Here is a 16,002-nt window from a genome sequence, read left to right on the forward strand (position 1 = left end):
CCATCTGCTCCTTAGCACCGAGGCCCTTCTGTGCTCCCTGAAATTCCTGCTGCAGCGGCACAAGGAGGACGAGGAAAACGAGGATGTGGAGAAGTTTAGGAGGGGGGATGAGCTCCCATTGCTCGAAGGAATAGCTTCGATTACTTTGTACGTACTATGGGATGGGCACTCGGTGCCAGGGAGAGCAGCTGGACTGATGGCTTCAGACCCAGGTGCTGCCAGTGACCCTTGAAAAGTCTTTAAAAATGGGAAAAGATGGTGGAGAAAGATAAGGGTGGTGTCCTGGGAAAGCAGAGTGAGCTGTTGCTGTAACGCGGACGATGCGTGGGCGCTGCTGAGAGCGTGCGCGTGTCTGGCTCCGCTTCCCCGAGGGCTGTGCCTGGTGATTGTGATGCAGTTTCTTTTCTGGGACTTCCTCATGGTCAAAAAATGGAGGAAAACGAGAGGCTGGGGAGAAGGGGATGGCGCACACCAGTCTGTGTGTTCAGGGCTGTGCTGGGGAGCGGTGCTCCCTGCCTCCTGCGGGCAGCACCGGCTGCCTTCTGTAGCCTTTGGACCACGGAGGGATGCTCCGTGCCGGGGTGGTCCGTCTGTGCCCCCCTGCCCAGGGTCTCTGCAGACCCATGGACATGTTCCGCTGTCCGGCTGCGGCTGTTGGCACTGCACAGGAGCAGCGAGCCAGCACAAAGGTGTTGCAGCAAGAGGTGGAGTCCAGGGTGGATTTTGCAGAGTGGAAGCACAGATGGGACCTGTGTGCCGCAGGGATGAAGCTCAACTGCCACGAAGCTTTTGTTGCTTCCAGCTAACGGAGCATCGAGGGTTTATGGAGACGAGCAGAGCCAGGAAAGAGCTTGGATTTGCCGACTGAGAGACGTTAACAGCGTCGTGCTCGCTGTCCAGGAGAGCGTTTGCGTACGGGGCTTGGATTGACTCTCGGACCTTTGGGAATCTTAGAAATTTTCCGAGTAATTTTGATTTCTCAGCCATGTGGGGAGAGAATTTAACATGCAGTTATTTTCTGCACCTTGAGAAGGGATGTCAGCTACTCGTGTTACCGTTTTCTTTCGTGAAAGGTTCTTCCCTACCCCACCGCAGACAAGGCTGGGACCGAGCTTGCTCAGCTCACCTGCTTTTCATGGAGCAGCTCTAATGTGTAACACAGACTTCCAGCTGCCAACGGGCAGGTGCTGGCAACAACGAGATGGTGTGTGGTGTGGGGCTCGGAGGAGCCGAGAGGAATTTGGCAGCAGGTTTGCTGGAGCTGGGCCGGCCGCTGGCCCCGCGGGTGCGATTAGAACACGTGTCATAGGAGATTGTAACACAGGGCCAGGTTGGATGGGGCTTTGGGCAACCTGGTGTAGTGGAGGGTGTCCCTGCCCATGGCAGGGGAGTTGGAACTGGATGATCTTTGAGGTCCTTTCCAACCCAAACCGTTCTATAACACATATCGCAGAAGATTGTAACACATATCGTGGAAACAGATGAGAGAGCCAGAGACGTGGCTGGGTGGAGGCTTTCAAAATGAATATTTGATGCTTTTCTTCCTGTGCACATCAACACCAACCAACTTTTGCAAATAATCGGTGAGCAGCGGTTAATTATAGATTTTAATAAGTCTGTTGTGCATCCGTGCTTGGCACTGTCTCTCCTTCCCTTCTCCCACACTTCAGAGATGGGAGCTGACAAATTTTTATAAATGAAGTTTTACAAATTCATCCCTTGCAAGTTTCATCTGAAGGAAGAAACCCCGGAGCCCCAGGCGTGGGACTCGCATTGCTGTGAGAGCCCGGAGATCCCTCCCTCGCTGCTGGCAGAGCCGGATCCCTTCTCGGTGAGGCAGAGTCTTGTTGCAAGAATTTGATGGGGGAGATGATGGAGAAGGATTTTGGAGCTGTGAATGATTTTTCCTTCCAGCATCTTCAGCCAAGGAAGGCTCCAGATTCCCATGGACGTGGAGAAAGCAGGAGATGCAGGGATGCTGCATGGCAGAGTGTGCCTTTGCCGGGGGGTACCGGCTCCCTCCAGCCCCCCCTATATTCCTGCCTTTCCAGTGCCCTGGAGCTCCCTGGTGCTGTGGGGCTGGGCTGGAGCTGGGGGGTTTGCAGCTGAATCAAGACCAAAATGGGTCTTAGGCTGCCTAAGAGGGGTTGCAAAAGAGACTTTGCCAACGGGGGAATTCAGTAGCCCCATCCGTGGCTCAGCTGCCTGGTTGAGCACTTTTAACACGGAGTGTTTGAGAGCTGTAGGAGGAGGGAGGCAGGGCTGAAGCCAGGCCTAATTAGAGAGGAGAAGGGCTCTAACGCAGATGTGAAAAGCCAGAGAGCTCCACAGATTTTTGGTTTGAATTTGGGAGCTCAAGTGCTGCAGTGAAGAGGGGTTTTTTTGAGCACAGAGGGTAAACAGTGTATTGGTCTGTTTGTGCACCGCTTGCGAGTGCAATAAAGCTGAGCTCACAGCTAATGCAAACACTTTCATTAAGAAATAATCAAAAATAAAAAGCTGTTTCACATGCTGATAAGAAGCCAGTTCGTTTTTGTATTTCACCAGCAGTTTAAGCCCCACTCAAAGCCATTTATCTTTTTCCAGTGCTGGCTGCAGAGGATATGAAAAATGCAGCAGGCTGCACATATGTAATTAAACTTTTGGCAGAATCTTTGCCCTACAGCTTTACTAAGAAATTCAATAATGATAAATCAAGTAGAATATATAGAGGACTTTTTGTGAACAAGATTTAAAATAATGTATGTGGCACAGATAATTATTTGCCACATAATTGTCTTGGCAACGTTCTTGCGAGTACCCTTGTCTGATTGTGCCAGCTATTCTTTAAAAACCACCCCTTGTTCTGCCCTTATCACTACTCCGATTTTCTATTGAGGCTTTCCTGATTTCCAGCCAAGTCTGTGTTTAGCCATAATTATTGTTTTGTTCCCCTCAGCCTGTGCAAGATGCAGCTTTTCAAGCTGGGAGCACTTTGGGTGCTGCATTTGGTGTGACAGCCGCACGAATCCCCTCCCGTGCTCTGTCCACCGTGAGCTGGTATCAGCAGTCCACTGTAATTAGATATTTTTATTTTTTTTTCCCTTTCCCCACAGCAAAACTCATCGCTTGACCCGTGTGTGGTTTGTAGTCTCCCTGTTAGATGTGACACTACTGGGAAAATTACGCTGGGGTTGTCTCCCTGGTTTTGGTGTTGCCTTTATCCTCTGTTAATGCACCGATAATTTGTATGAGAGGCAATTTTGTGTTCAAACTGTCCATCTAAACCACTCTCTGCGCTTCCTCTGTGAAAGCTGCATCTATTCTGCTCATTTCCCACAGATTTCCCCCGTTTGCAGGGTGGGGAGCGGGGCTCCTGGCTCCCATGGGCACCATGGCATCCCCCTGTCCTTTGTCTCCACTGTCCTCGGAGGCACATCAAATACGCTTGTAATAAGTCTAATTTTCATCCAGAGTTTTTTTGATAGTACCAAGCAGACAACCTGTAAGTAAAGTAAAATAATAATTCAAAAAGGTGTCTAATAGAAGTGACACCTGTGTGCTGGGAACGAACGGCTCGTGTTAAGCCATGGAGCTGGTCTGGGCATTTTGCTTTTGTTAGTGAGAGCTGTGAAATGGATCTTCTTCTGGAAATTGGATAATGGGGCGGGAACGCTGCCGAAACGCCGTGGGAATTCCCGACAGAATGGGAATAGCTCAAACTTCCCCAGTTCTGCGGGATGAGGAGATGAACACTGGCCGTTGCATCCATCGCTCCGCTCCTCTGTGGAGCCAGGGAAGCCGGATGCCTGTGAGCCAAGTGGGATGTTCGTGTCTGGTGCTCTCGGGCATCTGGTTTTCCGCAGGTACGGGCAGCCCCGAGGTGCACCTGGGTCCCTCAGCAGCATTCTTAGCTCCTCTCTGGGCTCTCCCCTGAGCTCGTGGCCAAGCGTTCAGCCAAGCGTGCTTTTTCTCCATGAAAATTCACCTACAAATAGGAGTCGGGGGAGCTGAGCTCAAAGCCTGGAAGAGGGAACTGGAAAGGCTTCGCTTTGATGCTTTAAACGCCGGTGAAAGCCTTGCTCTGCCGTGCCGCAGGGGTCCGGGGGGTCCGCGTGGCTTTATGGTGAACCCATCGAATCCAGGGACAAGGGCAATAAGGAGAAAGTTCGACTGGGATAAGGCAATGGAAAGCCAGATAAACCAACAGCTCAAAGCACTGGGAGTTTCCGTGCATGAGCGCATCGCCAGGATCGCGTTGGACAGCTGGGTCCAGCTGGAGCAGGAGGTGGCTCTTCGCTTCCTGGGGGATCTGCGTGTGTCCCGAGGGGAGAGCGAGCGATCCTGGGCATGGTGCCACTGCTGGTGGTCCCCTCCCTGCCGCCAGCCTGGGGAGAGCAGCAATTCCCAGGAAACAGCCGAAAGGGAGAGAGAGAGAGGAGTGTAATGGCAGGGGACGAATTAATGTCCTTGCAAGCAGAGCAGATGCCAAAGCAGATTTGTTTTGTTTAGAGCCCTAAAGTTAGATTTTTGGGAATGCTGATGACATTTGGTTTATGGGTTCCACTAAGTGCCAAGTGAAAAGGAGCTGGGAGGTTTTGATTTTTTTGGCTCATTCTGCCTAAACCGTGGAGACAAGAATTGAGACATCTGAGGTTTCCACCCGTGGTTGTGGGTGAGGTCCTGCCTCCCGTGCCGGTCCCCTGCCCGGGAGCACATGGGCATCAACTGTGCTGTAATGATCAGATCTCTGGAGCCGTGCTATGACTTTCTCTCCTTTTGGGAAAGGGTCAAAGTCCTCTGTGGACCAGCAAAGGGTTAAACACATTATTCATCTTCCCCTTTCTCATTGCACGCAAGGATCCGTGACCAGTGAGCGCTGTCGTCCTGCGGGACCGGAGAAGCTCGTTTTGTTTAGTTTATCCCAGAGAAGATGAGGGTGATGTGGTCAAGAACTTGGCCAGGGCAGCCACATCAGTGGGGTGCCGGATGAGTCCGGAACTTGGTGTATTGTTACATGTCCTGCTGTGACTGGAAGCAGAGGCAGGATCAAGCCAGGGAGGAGGCAAGCTCCAGCCTGAGCCTGGTCCCGGGATGGAGCTGGGGTAGGTGAGAAAGATCTTAGAAGGTTGCAGAGGAAGATGTGTTGGACACAAGCTCGTACTTGCTTGGATGGCACGTGCTTCTCTTGAGTCAGACAGCTGGGTTTGGTTTTAAGCACAGTCTTCAAGTCAGAAACACTAAGGGTGGGCTGGACTCGGCCACGTAACGACATGAACAACAAGAAAAAGACAAAAAATTGCAGAGAATTGTCAGTGATGGAGTGCCGTGCCCGGTGTAACGCCGCTCCGAGCTGGTGCTGTGGGGTGAGAGCACAGCGGAGGTGCCGCTGCGCTGTCAGAGGCAGCTTTTTTTGGCCTCCTTTAAGAAAAACCAAGTCACTGATATTCCCCAAATACCAAAGCTTCCCCAGCAGGCACCGAAACCTCTGTGTTCAGCAGTCACCTTCCATTTGCACCTCGCAGAAACCACCCCAAGAGCCGCTGCTGTCGCAGTGTGGTGGTCGCTCGTGCTTTTATTTTACACCAGTTGCTTTCTGTAAAGGGAGAAACGCTGGTGTTTTGTCACTTCCGTGTAAGTGTTCTTCTCGACATGGCACGTAATCCGTTTTCCGTTTCCCTGGAAAGCCCTTGACCCTGGAGGAGGATTCCTGCACCCTTCTGTGTCCTCGCATCACCCTGGTTTTCATGTAGGTGGTCCTGCAGTGCAAGCGATGCTGGGAGCACTGGGGCAGCACGGGGATGGTGCCACGGTGCAAACCTGTGTCCGTCCCGCTGTCGTGATGGGGCTGCTGGCGGCTGAGTGTGGGTCTATGGGTCAGCATCGGTGGCCAGGGCAGGGTCAGCTGAGGATAATGCTGTTTGCAGGGCCAGGGGCACATGAGCCAAGCAATTAACTAAGGCAGGGGTCTGGCAGAAGAAGGGAATTCCATCTATAAGTGGCTTTAGCCTTGGCTACCCCTTTGCCAGCGGTCTGCTGTGCCAGCCTTCCTGCAGAGAGTTGGGCAAAGCCGCTCCACTGGATCTGGTTGTCTTTGCAATTGCTTAAAAAAATATTTATCTCTGTCCCCGCGGGCTGGAATGAAGCTCTGCCATCAAATGTTGCCACATGTTATTGGCTGGGCTAGGATTTGGGGACAGAAAGTGTCTGGCTCCGTACGGCTAACGACAGCGGCAGTGTTTATCTGCGTGGCACCTCGCTCTGTTTGCCAAGCGGCTGCGGTGGGACCGTCTGGGGACGGTGCAAGAGCCATGGTGCCATGGTGTGCAGCCGTGGGCAATCCGCTGGGAGCCGTCCGGCCCTGCTGCTGCCACGTGGGGTTTTAGTCTTTGCCCTGTTTTTTTGGTACCAAAAACTATATTAAATTCTCGGTTTGATTTTCTTTGGTGTCGAGGTCCGTTTCAGGATGCCTTTACGTGACACCTCTGCCTTCCCAAGGTGACCCCGTGTGTCGATTTGCATGAGCCCTCCTACGCTGAGGTTCTTAATTGGTGCTGAAAATGCACGTGGTGCGATGTGTGATGTGATGGTCGGGCATCATCCTGCCTCCGATGGCACGGGAAGCAACTGGCGTTTGGTCAGTGTGGTTTCAGACAGCTCCTTACGCCGTGTCTGCAAAAAAAAATAAAAATCTTGGAGTGGGTGGGTCAAGGGACAGGAAAGAGAATTATATAAATCCAGGAGGAGAGCGTTATATTGTCCAAATGTCACATCTTTAATACAGAGCTGTAGCTGTTGCCGTGTAAGGTTGAGGAGTTCGTGCTCCTCGTTTCTTGGCTTCCCTTCACCTTTTCAAGCTCAAGGTGAGCAGTGAAGGTCTGGGTGTGCGTAGGCTTTATTATGGTGCTGCCTGGTGCTCATTCCACCCCTCACAGCCCTAATTGAGGCTTGGGTTTTAAATAACTGGTTGAAATAGAGCTGATAGTAATGGTCCTGCTGGGAGCAGAGGTCCGGGAAAGCCCGGGGTTATCCGGTGATGTCTTAGCAAATGGCAGCAGCAAATCTTTTGGTAGCAGAACAAATAGTTGCTAAATATGGCTCAGTGCACTCATTTTGTGACCGGAGCGAAATCAAAATGAAATGTTAGTGGGGTTTCTTTCATCAGCAGAGACAATGGAACTACAGACCTGCCAGGTTTGGGGTTGGTGGGGGGGACGATCTCACTGCGGGTCCCGGCAGCTGTTGCCCTGCAGCTCTGTCCTCATCATCCTCATCAGGCACCGACCCCAGAGCTCGTCCCCACCAGATTGGGACTTTGGGGTTGCAGGTGGGTGTGAACCCAGGGATGATGCTGGGGAGCTGCACAGGGCTGGGAACGTGTCCCACGAGGAGGCAGAGGACGAACTTCTGCTTTGTCCCAGGATCTCCCTGGCCTGTGGGCTCTGCATTCTGCGTGGGGGGGAACCCCCTACCCTAATCTGAAACAAAGGGGAACGGGGTGGGGGGGCGATGCACACGCCTTCATCCCTGCTCTGGTCGGTGTTTTTCCTTCTCTCTGCTTTTTCCTTCTGGGAGGGGAGGCAGGGGATGCCCAGCTGTCCGTCTGTCTCCCTCCCAGCTGACCTGGCTGTTTTTTGTACCCCTAGACAAAGGTGAGAACGGGGAGCCCTATCAGCGGAGGAAGGGTGCGGGGGCCAGCCTGCCAGACACCCCCCCGGCGTTCCCTGTGCCCAGGGACGGTGCCCCGACGGCCAGCAGCAGCAGCTGGAGGCGGATTCTGCTGATGATCCTCGCTATAACCATCCACAACATCCCAGGTGAGTCCTGTCCGTCTGTCCATCCCTCCTGGCTCTTCCCGGCACTGTCCCGGGAGGATGGCACAGGCTGCCACCTTCTCTCCCTCCCTTCTTCTTGCCACTCGCAGATGGCACTTGCCGAGCGGGTTTCTGACGAGGTCTGTCGCATCACGGCTCGCTCTTGGTGGGGCTGGAATGTGTAAGGTCTTTGGCAGCAAAACCCCTGCGAGGAGGGGGCTCGGGGTGGGGGGGGCTGTGGGCTCAGACTGGAACATCCTCAGCCTCCCTCGCTGTTGCCAGCCTGTCGTGGCATGAAAACTGTAAATCCGAGAGTATATTGAGAAAGATGTCGCTGTAAAGACAACAAATTCTCATCTATTTTCATTTCTCTTCCGGTCTGTGTACTGCCTAGAGATGCGTTTTAAAGCGCAGCTTCTCTGCGGGAACACCTATAATTGGGGTTTTCTTATTCCAAGGATGGACTTTGGCAATAGATGGAAAACTGCAGAGCCCTGAGCCTGGGAGGGCTGCATCCTGCTGGGGGCTGGGCTTTGAGACTATGGAAAAAGACGCGATTCAAAAAAGGAAGATGAGATAAACTTGTAACAGCTGAGGACACTCGGCTGCTTTGCAATTCTTGGTGATGTTGAAAGTCATATAAGGGAACCTTTTCAAACGCTTGCTGTCCTGGTTTCCTCTCCCTTCCCTCCTCCCACTCTTCTCCTTCCCTTTACATTCTCCTTTCCCAGCTCAGTCTCTGCCTGTCTCAGGCTGTAGCCTGGATGGGGGATTGATGCGGGGGGAGTAGGAAAAGGCTTTTCTGCGTAATTTGGACCTGTAAACTTGGGGAAAAACGACGAGTGCCTTTGGAAGAGCCGTGGTTTCCGAGCTGGCGCGGCCACGTGGCTCGTTGGCAAGGAGGTGGCTATTGTCAGCCGCGAGAGCTGCTGCAGCGGGGCGTGCTGTGGCCATCGGAGCAGGGGAGGGGGAGCTGCCTTCCGTCGCCACGTGTGCTTTTCCATTTCCAGAGCGACTTTTATCCCATGCCAGGGCATCTGTCTTAAATCCCGGCACTGGGTAGGCTTCCCGGGTGAGAAGGCTCCGTTATGGGTCTGTAATCACAGATCCCATGTTTTCCCCCCCTGCAAGAGCACCCCAGGATTGAGCAGCAGGAAAACAAACCAAAGCAGACGCGCAACGAGCTGCCTCGGCGTTGGAGTCGGGATGCGCGTGGGCGTTCCCCTCCTCCAGCGTTTCGGAGCTGCCGTCCCTCCCAGCCGTGCTGCTGCTCGCTTGTCTCTGGGCAGGAATCACTTCGTTCCAGCTGGTCATCAGTTCCCAGCACCCTTGGGTGCTCCTGGTCCTGCAACTCAGGGCACCCACCTGTCCAGGCTGTCGTTACCTCGATGAGAGCGTGCAGCTTCACTGTACCTGTTGTGGGTGATCTGTCTGTGCATCGCCAGCATGGGCTATTTCTGCACATTAATGCTGCTCTAGTCTCGTTGACCAAATTATTTTCCTCTTTTCATCTCTTTTTTTTTTTTAAATTTTAATTATAGGTGGATAACACTGATGCCTTAGTTCAGCTCTATGTATCGCCGGGGGAGGCAGATGAGGCAAGTAGGGAGCGTTAAATTAGCCGTTCGCACAAAAAACGGGGACGGGTTTGCACCGAGCAAACAGTAATTGGATTTCATCCTTCAAACGAGGTGTCAGGGAGCCCGGGGTGAAGAGGCAGGTGGGCGGCGTGTGCCTCTCATTGTCCCTGGCAATGTCAGCTGGGGATTCCTGTCTCTGTCACTGGGAAAAAAAAAAAAAAAAAACCCACAAAGTTTTGTAGAGGAGTGAACAAAGTGTCACCCGTAGCAATAGGTTAATGGTGACACGGCCCTGGCTGCCGTGGAGATGCTGGTCTAACCTTTCATTGCTTCTGCAGGAGCACAAAGCCACCCTGGGATGGTTTCAGAGGCTCAGAAATTCTCTCTTGCATCCTAAAGGTCACAATATTAAAGCTGAATATCGAGGGGTGTGTGACAGCGGGTGGCTCTGCTGCTCGACCCCTGCTGGGGGGCTCGGCTCAGCTCAGCGGTGGGTCTCTGGGTCACGGGGGGGTCTGTCCCTGCCAAGCCCTGTCCCCAAAGTCCCCCTCCTGCTCTTTTCCAGTTGCTGCGTCCCTTTCCAGCAGCCGTAGGGCCGGGTGGGCGGCAGCGGCTGTTTGTGCTCGGTGGGGGCCGCTCAGCGATGGCAAAGCCCCCCCTGTCCCACTGCCCTCGTTTCCACAGGGGTTTGCCCAAAGCCGTCAGAGGTTTCAAGTCGCAGAGGTTGGCGGTGTGCCCACATCTGCCATCGTGCTCCCCAGCGCCCTGTCTGCAGGTCACAGGATGCCGGCATCGATTTCGCCCTAATAAATGATTCGGATCGTGATTAAAACGGGAGCTCGTGACCTGCCCTGCTTGTTACTGGGCTCTCCAGTCTTTCCAGCGTGAAGAAGCAGGTGCTGGTCCAGCCTCTGGGTGAGCAGCGGGATGGGGCTCGGCTTGGCTTTCCCCAAAGTCCTTTTGCTTGCCCAGCAAAGTGCCGGCAGCGCCGGTGGCACTTCTCGGATGTGCTGCGGGCCCTGCCTGGGGTGGGGGGTTTGGAAACGCTGGAATGCTCCACCCCAGTTATCATCCCCGCCAGCGGAAAGGCTGATGCTATAATTAGCGCGGGCTCCTGCAGCGTAACGACACCTCGGGTGGCAAGCGGGCGGCAGCGCCGGTGCCAGTGCCAGGGGAGGAGGCGGGGGGTGCCGAGCCGAGAAGTTGGGGATGCTCAGCACCTTGGCACAGCTGGCAGCTCGCTGGAACCCTGGGCTTGCACAATTACTCGGTGGTCACTTTGGCAGAAGCGCGCGGCTCTGGTGCCACGTCTGGTGCTCGCCCCGCTTCCCTGCGAGCCCAACGTGCTTGTGGGGAGCACATCGTCAGAGGGTGTCCGGGTGGCTCCCAAGGGTTTTCTGCCCTACCCTTGTCTTCATAAGGCTTCCTGAAACATCCCATCCCTCGGGGGATGCAGTGCTCTGGCGCTGCAGCAAGGAGGATGCTCCAGTCCGTGCTCACCTCGCTGGATCTCTGCGCTGCCCAAGGGCCTCTGACGGACTGGGGGTGGTCTCGCTCCTGGGAAACCTGCGGTGTGTCACATCCCAGCCCAGACCCTACCCCGTCCCTCCACCCAATGGTTAAAACCCTCGCAAGGACTGGGTCTGCCGTTCTCCACCGTTGGTGGGGAATGGGCTCCCTCTTCCCTTGCCATCAGGGAGCTGTTTTATTTACTTTGAGCGCCGTTTAGGAACGAACATGTTTTGGTCTTGGCAACGCGTCTGTCTCTGGGTTCAGGCAAACGTGCTGGAAGCTGGTTAATGTGTGGGTGAGATAATTGAAGGCAAAGACCAGCCGCTCGCGTTGGGTTTGTGTTTAGTGGGCTCTGCCGGCAAGAGGAAGGTTTGTTAATTTGTTTCAAGGCTGGGGCTGGCAATGTAAAGAATAAATTGATAATGACAGGAGATGCCAAACTGCAGAGTATGCCTACTAATTAATATTCATATATGCCGGGTTTAGTGGAACATTAATTATGTATTTAATCAAGCCCTGTTTATTCTGGTTTATCTTTGTACCTTGGGTGGCTGTTACGCTGAAGACTTCGGATTAATTAAAACGTTACTGGTGTATCACAAATAACAATTAGTGAGGTGCGAGTGGAGCCGCCTTTCTCTTTGTGCTCGTGTCGAGGGAGGAGGAGAGCGCAGCAGGATGGAGCTGGTGGGTCTGCTGCTGGTTCCCTTGGACGTGGGATCCTCCTGGAGGGGTCTGCTCTGAGCTGAGCCATGGTGGGGTGCAGGCAGGGGTGTCCCTGGTGCGTGAGATCGGGGGATCCTCCGGTGTGGGGATGCTCCATCCCTGCCCCTAACGCTCATACTGCTACAGGTGAGACGGAGGACAGGATCAGGGCCATGTTCTGCAACTGTTCTTCATGCCCCGGGGCTCTCCCTGGAGCCACGGTGCTCACATGGGGGTCTGCGCCTGCCTGGAACCTTTGGTGGCTTAACCAGAGCCCTTTGTTTGCTGGTGGGTGTCCGTGTGTGGCGGTGGGCACAGGGAAAGGGCTGCAGATGTCTCCTGTGCCGGGTTGTGGCAATGCCCGGCCGTGCTTTCCTGCGGCAGTTGAGAAACTCCGGTTTCTCATCTGCAAACACCGCTCAGCCCGTGGCAGGTACCTGGCTGGGATCCCCCTCGTTGCAGGGACCCCAATGTCCCACTCCTCCGTCACCCCAAGGACCATCCTCGCCGGCACACCCTCCTCCGCTGCCGCCTGCTCCTGGGGGAGCCGCGGGGCTGATGCCAGGGCGGCTGCTGGCAGGCACGAGGTGATGCTTCCAGCCACCCTAATGTTGCCAAGGAAACCAGAATTTTCCCTTTTTCTTTGCGATGCGGTGGGCAGAGCGGGGCGGCCCCAGACCCTGGCACACGCCGTGAAGCCCACCCCCAGGAGCTGCATGCAGAGCTGGGCTCATCCACTTCGCTCCAGCCCCTTCCTTCCTGCCAGAAAATATCTTGCTTTTCCATGTTCGGTCCTATCACTCCGTGTTTGCTCCCCAGTCCGATTGCGGCAATGTTTCTGCAGCAAGTGCCACCATTAAGCAGGGGTGTCTGGGAGGGAGCAAACAGGCCATGGCAGCGGCGCCACGGCATGCGCAGAGCCACCGGGTCACGGTGCGAGGTGGCACCGACGTCCCCTGCTCGCCCCCCGAATCTCACGTGGCTCCACCTGAGGTTTTCTCTCCAGTTCCCGTTGCCAGAAACCCATTAACAAGCTGGAATTTTATTTTTTTTTTTCCTTTAATGAGAAGGAACAAAGCGAGGAGCAGGACAACGTGTGAGCTAAATACGGAACGAGTTCACCCTGGGTGGCAAAGGTGCTGCGGGGAGGAGGGAGGGATGGTGAGGTACCGCTACAGGCAGGAGGGAAAACATTGGAAATAGAGAAACTTTTAGGTGGTGATGTCTGTGAGAAGGATGAGCAAATTTCCCGGGAAGCTGTGCTGAGCTGGGGGGAAACGTCCCTGCACCCACAGGTGACTGTGCTTGGAGATGGCAGCAAGAGGTTCCCAGCAGCACTGCGCTTTGGCACGCAGCGGTGGTTTTTTGGGACCCTCCTTCACTGCATGCCCAGGAGGGAGAGATTTAGCCCCAAAACTCGTAGGTTGGGTTCTGGCCAACACTTGGGGTGGGAGCGAGACAATGCCCAGGGTAAGACATGGGCCAGGGCTGGCGCGGAAGAGAGGCTGCAGCATTTGCAATGCTGGCACCCGGCTTGTGTGCCCCTGTCACCAGGCTGGCATCAAAGCACGCCTGAGTACTTTACTTATGGTGGTGGTTCCTCGCGATGGTGATGGATTCAGGCCAGGTGCCTCCTGCCCGTCCCTGTGGCAGCTCTGCATCACCTCTCCATCCCTAAGGAAGGTGCAGAGCCTGGCAGCCAGTGCTGCTGCTGCTTCCTTTCATCCCGAGGAAAAGGAGGGAGAAGGGAAGCCTGCACCAAAGCATGGGAAACGTCAAATCGATGTGAAACACGCTTGTTTACAGCTTCGCCTGGGAAGGAGAACGGTTCAGCTGAGTGCCCATGGGCTGGATAGCCTGAGACCTGCCTGCTGCCCTCTGCTCCGTGGGATTGGGCTCAGGACAGGAGCGACCACTGCCCGCTGAGATGTGGCACTGCCTGGAGACTCGCTTTTCTTTATGGCTTCTTACAGCTCTAACTGGTTTTAATGTCCTTTTATGCGTCTCCTGCTTTACAACTGTCTGGGGAGCGGAGCAGACAGCGGGTTTTGGTTCTGGTTGTTGGCTCGTGAGTGTTTTTGGGCAGGCAGCTCGCGCTGCAGATGGAGCCGAACCCCTGCGCTGCCGTCACCCCGCACGATGGGCAGGATCCGCAGGTGGAGGAAGATGGTGGGGACCCCAGCGTTGTCACCCCCTTGGCCCAGTCCTCCGTTGTGGGCATCTCCAGTGGTGGATGGTGATTGAGTCCCATCCGTCGCTCCTCGGCTGCCCTGTCTGCACATCTGCCACGACCAGCTCCTGGCATTGAGGGCCGGAGGTGTGGCATGTGCTGCTTAATCGTTAGCTGGCGGAGACATGTCCAAAACCAAAGGGTTATCTTCCTGCTGGTGAGGAGGGAGCTTCATGATGAGGTTTCTACCTAAACCATGGAGTGGTTTGAGCTCTCCCAGGTGAGCACCCCACAGTAGTGTTTTCTTACCGTGGCATTGCAGTGGTTGAGTCCCAGTTCAATGTGCTCCGCTGGCGAGTGTGAGGTAGGATGCTGGAGGCTGCAGCTTTTTACACCATAAACCAAGTCAGCAAGGTTCAGCTGGAGCTTGTCCATCAGATCCAAACCAGAGCTGGTATTTTCTGTTGTGGAGCCAGTTCCCAGATGATGGAGAATTCGAGGATGCAAAGAGATGACTTGTTGCTGAAGGGGAGGGTATGGAGAGAGGGGTTTGTGGGTGCTGCAGCAGCGCAGAGGTTGCGTACTGTGCTGTCAACTGGTGTTCCTTGGGAGGGGGTGATTTCCAGGCTGGTTACTTCGGCATTAGCAAAAATTGATTGAATTCCTTCTCCTGTCCCAGGCGCTCCCGTGCACTCAGCCTCCCGAGAGAAGGCTGCGGCACCGAGTGTGGTACTGCATCTCAATTACAAAGAAAAGTGGTTATTTGTCTGAATATTCTCAGAGATCCATCAAAGGTTGCTAACATTCATTTTGAATGATGGGAGTTTTTGCTGGTTGATTGAAATTGAGACTGTTTTACAATTGTTGACTTTGATACGCGATTGGTACCCACTGGGCTCGGCAGAGCGTGCCAACAGGAGCCGTTTAGCTGCGCCCATTAATCTGTGTCTCGTCTGTATGATGCCTCATTCTGCAATTACAGCAGACCTGCTTCCACTCTCTCTTTTGCTGGCTGCCTGGCTAGTCATGGTTATTCCTGGGCACTCTTGGAGCACCTTTGATTTCTACCGAAAGGCGTTACTTTTAGTAAGAAAAAGGAGGAAAAGGTTTCTCTGCAGCTTGGGTTTCAGACAAGAGGATGCAAAGGAAGAGGCGGGTAAGGGCAGAGGTCTGCAGCAGTGCTGGGCACGTTGTGCAGCAGTTTGGTGGAGTTCAAGTGCTGCGGAGGGTGAAGGGGAGCCGAGGGGAGCGCCGGCCCTGGCACCGGCTCAGCCTGCACCCGCCACTCAGACGGGTGGAAAGCTGCAAATTTGAACAGCCATGAATTTTTCACAGCTTTTTCTGCTCCGAGGAGTAAAAGCAGCCTGGGATGTGGCTTTCCGAGCCTGCTGCCTGTCGCATCTCCGATTCGATTTCCCAAGGGACCCTTCGGGCGCGGACGCGTCAGGGATGGAGCGGCGGTTGTTTGCCATGGTGCTGCGACGTGATGGCCCTGGGAGCAGCGGCGGGGAGAGGAGAAAGGTCAGATCGGATGCAGCCCACGAAGACAGAGCTGGGTGTTCGATGCGAACCGGAGTGTTTCGCACGGCAGTGACTCATGCGGGATCAGGAGGAGCGCGGCCGCACGCGCTCACACTCGCGCTAGGAAAGGTTGCTTTAACCTTTCATTAAACCTCCCATTAATTGTCGCCTCACCAGCACGTATTTTGACATTTTCATCTATTAAGCACCTCGATGGATTGAAACAACTCGCTCAAAGTTGTTAAGCTTCTGTGCCAAGGGGGTGGAAAGGGTGGGGAGGCAGCTGGGGGAGATGCCGGCACCGGGCGAAGGATGTGGGTGATGGTCTCCGCAGTCACAGGATGGCTCTGCCCCACTTCTCCAGTCGAGGCGAGATGCCACCAGCAAAAACTCCATCCTGTAAAGGCAGAGGCTGAAAAGAAATCCTCCTCTGGGAACAACGGGGCTCTTCTGGATGCCTGTGCACGTTGTGCATCGCCGTTTCCAGGGATGGGAAGGGACCCTGCCCTTGGGTTCTGGGCTGCTTTTGGCTCCATGACCACTGGCTCAGCTCCCTTGGGACCTCTCCTTGCTCCTTCTGAGCAGATGGAGACTGAGGCTTGGGGTCCGGGATGCCTCGGGAAACGGTGCGTGAATAACAGTCTGACATAAATGTAATTTCATGTATCACGTGGGCACGGCTGGGAAGTCCTCCTCTGCATCCCGGGGGTGTCACAGCCCC

The 16,002-nt window shown here is 54.6% G+C and overlaps 1 protein-coding gene across 1 annotated transcript in view; it reads left to right on the forward strand.

Moving 5' to 3' along the window:
- SLC39A11 (solute carrier family 39 member 11) overlaps positions 1 to 16,002 on the forward strand; it is a 90,852-nt gene that overhangs the window by 42,972 nt on the left and 31,878 nt on the right. Inside the window, exon 5 of the mRNA XM_086624148.1 lies at positions 7,626 to 7,796. Coding sequence (XP_086480274.1) covers positions 7,626 to 7,796 — 171 coding nt within the window. The remainder of the gene's footprint in view (positions 1 to 7,625; positions 7,797 to 16,002) is intronic.

Source organism: Tauraco erythrolophus, chromosome 20, assembly GCF_009769465.1.
Source record: "Tauraco erythrolophus isolate bTauEry1 chromosome 20, bTauEry1.pri, whole genome shotgun sequence".
In the NCBI taxonomy this organism is placed as follows: Eukaryota; Metazoa; Chordata; class Aves; order Musophagiformes; family Musophagidae; genus Tauraco; species Tauraco erythrolophus.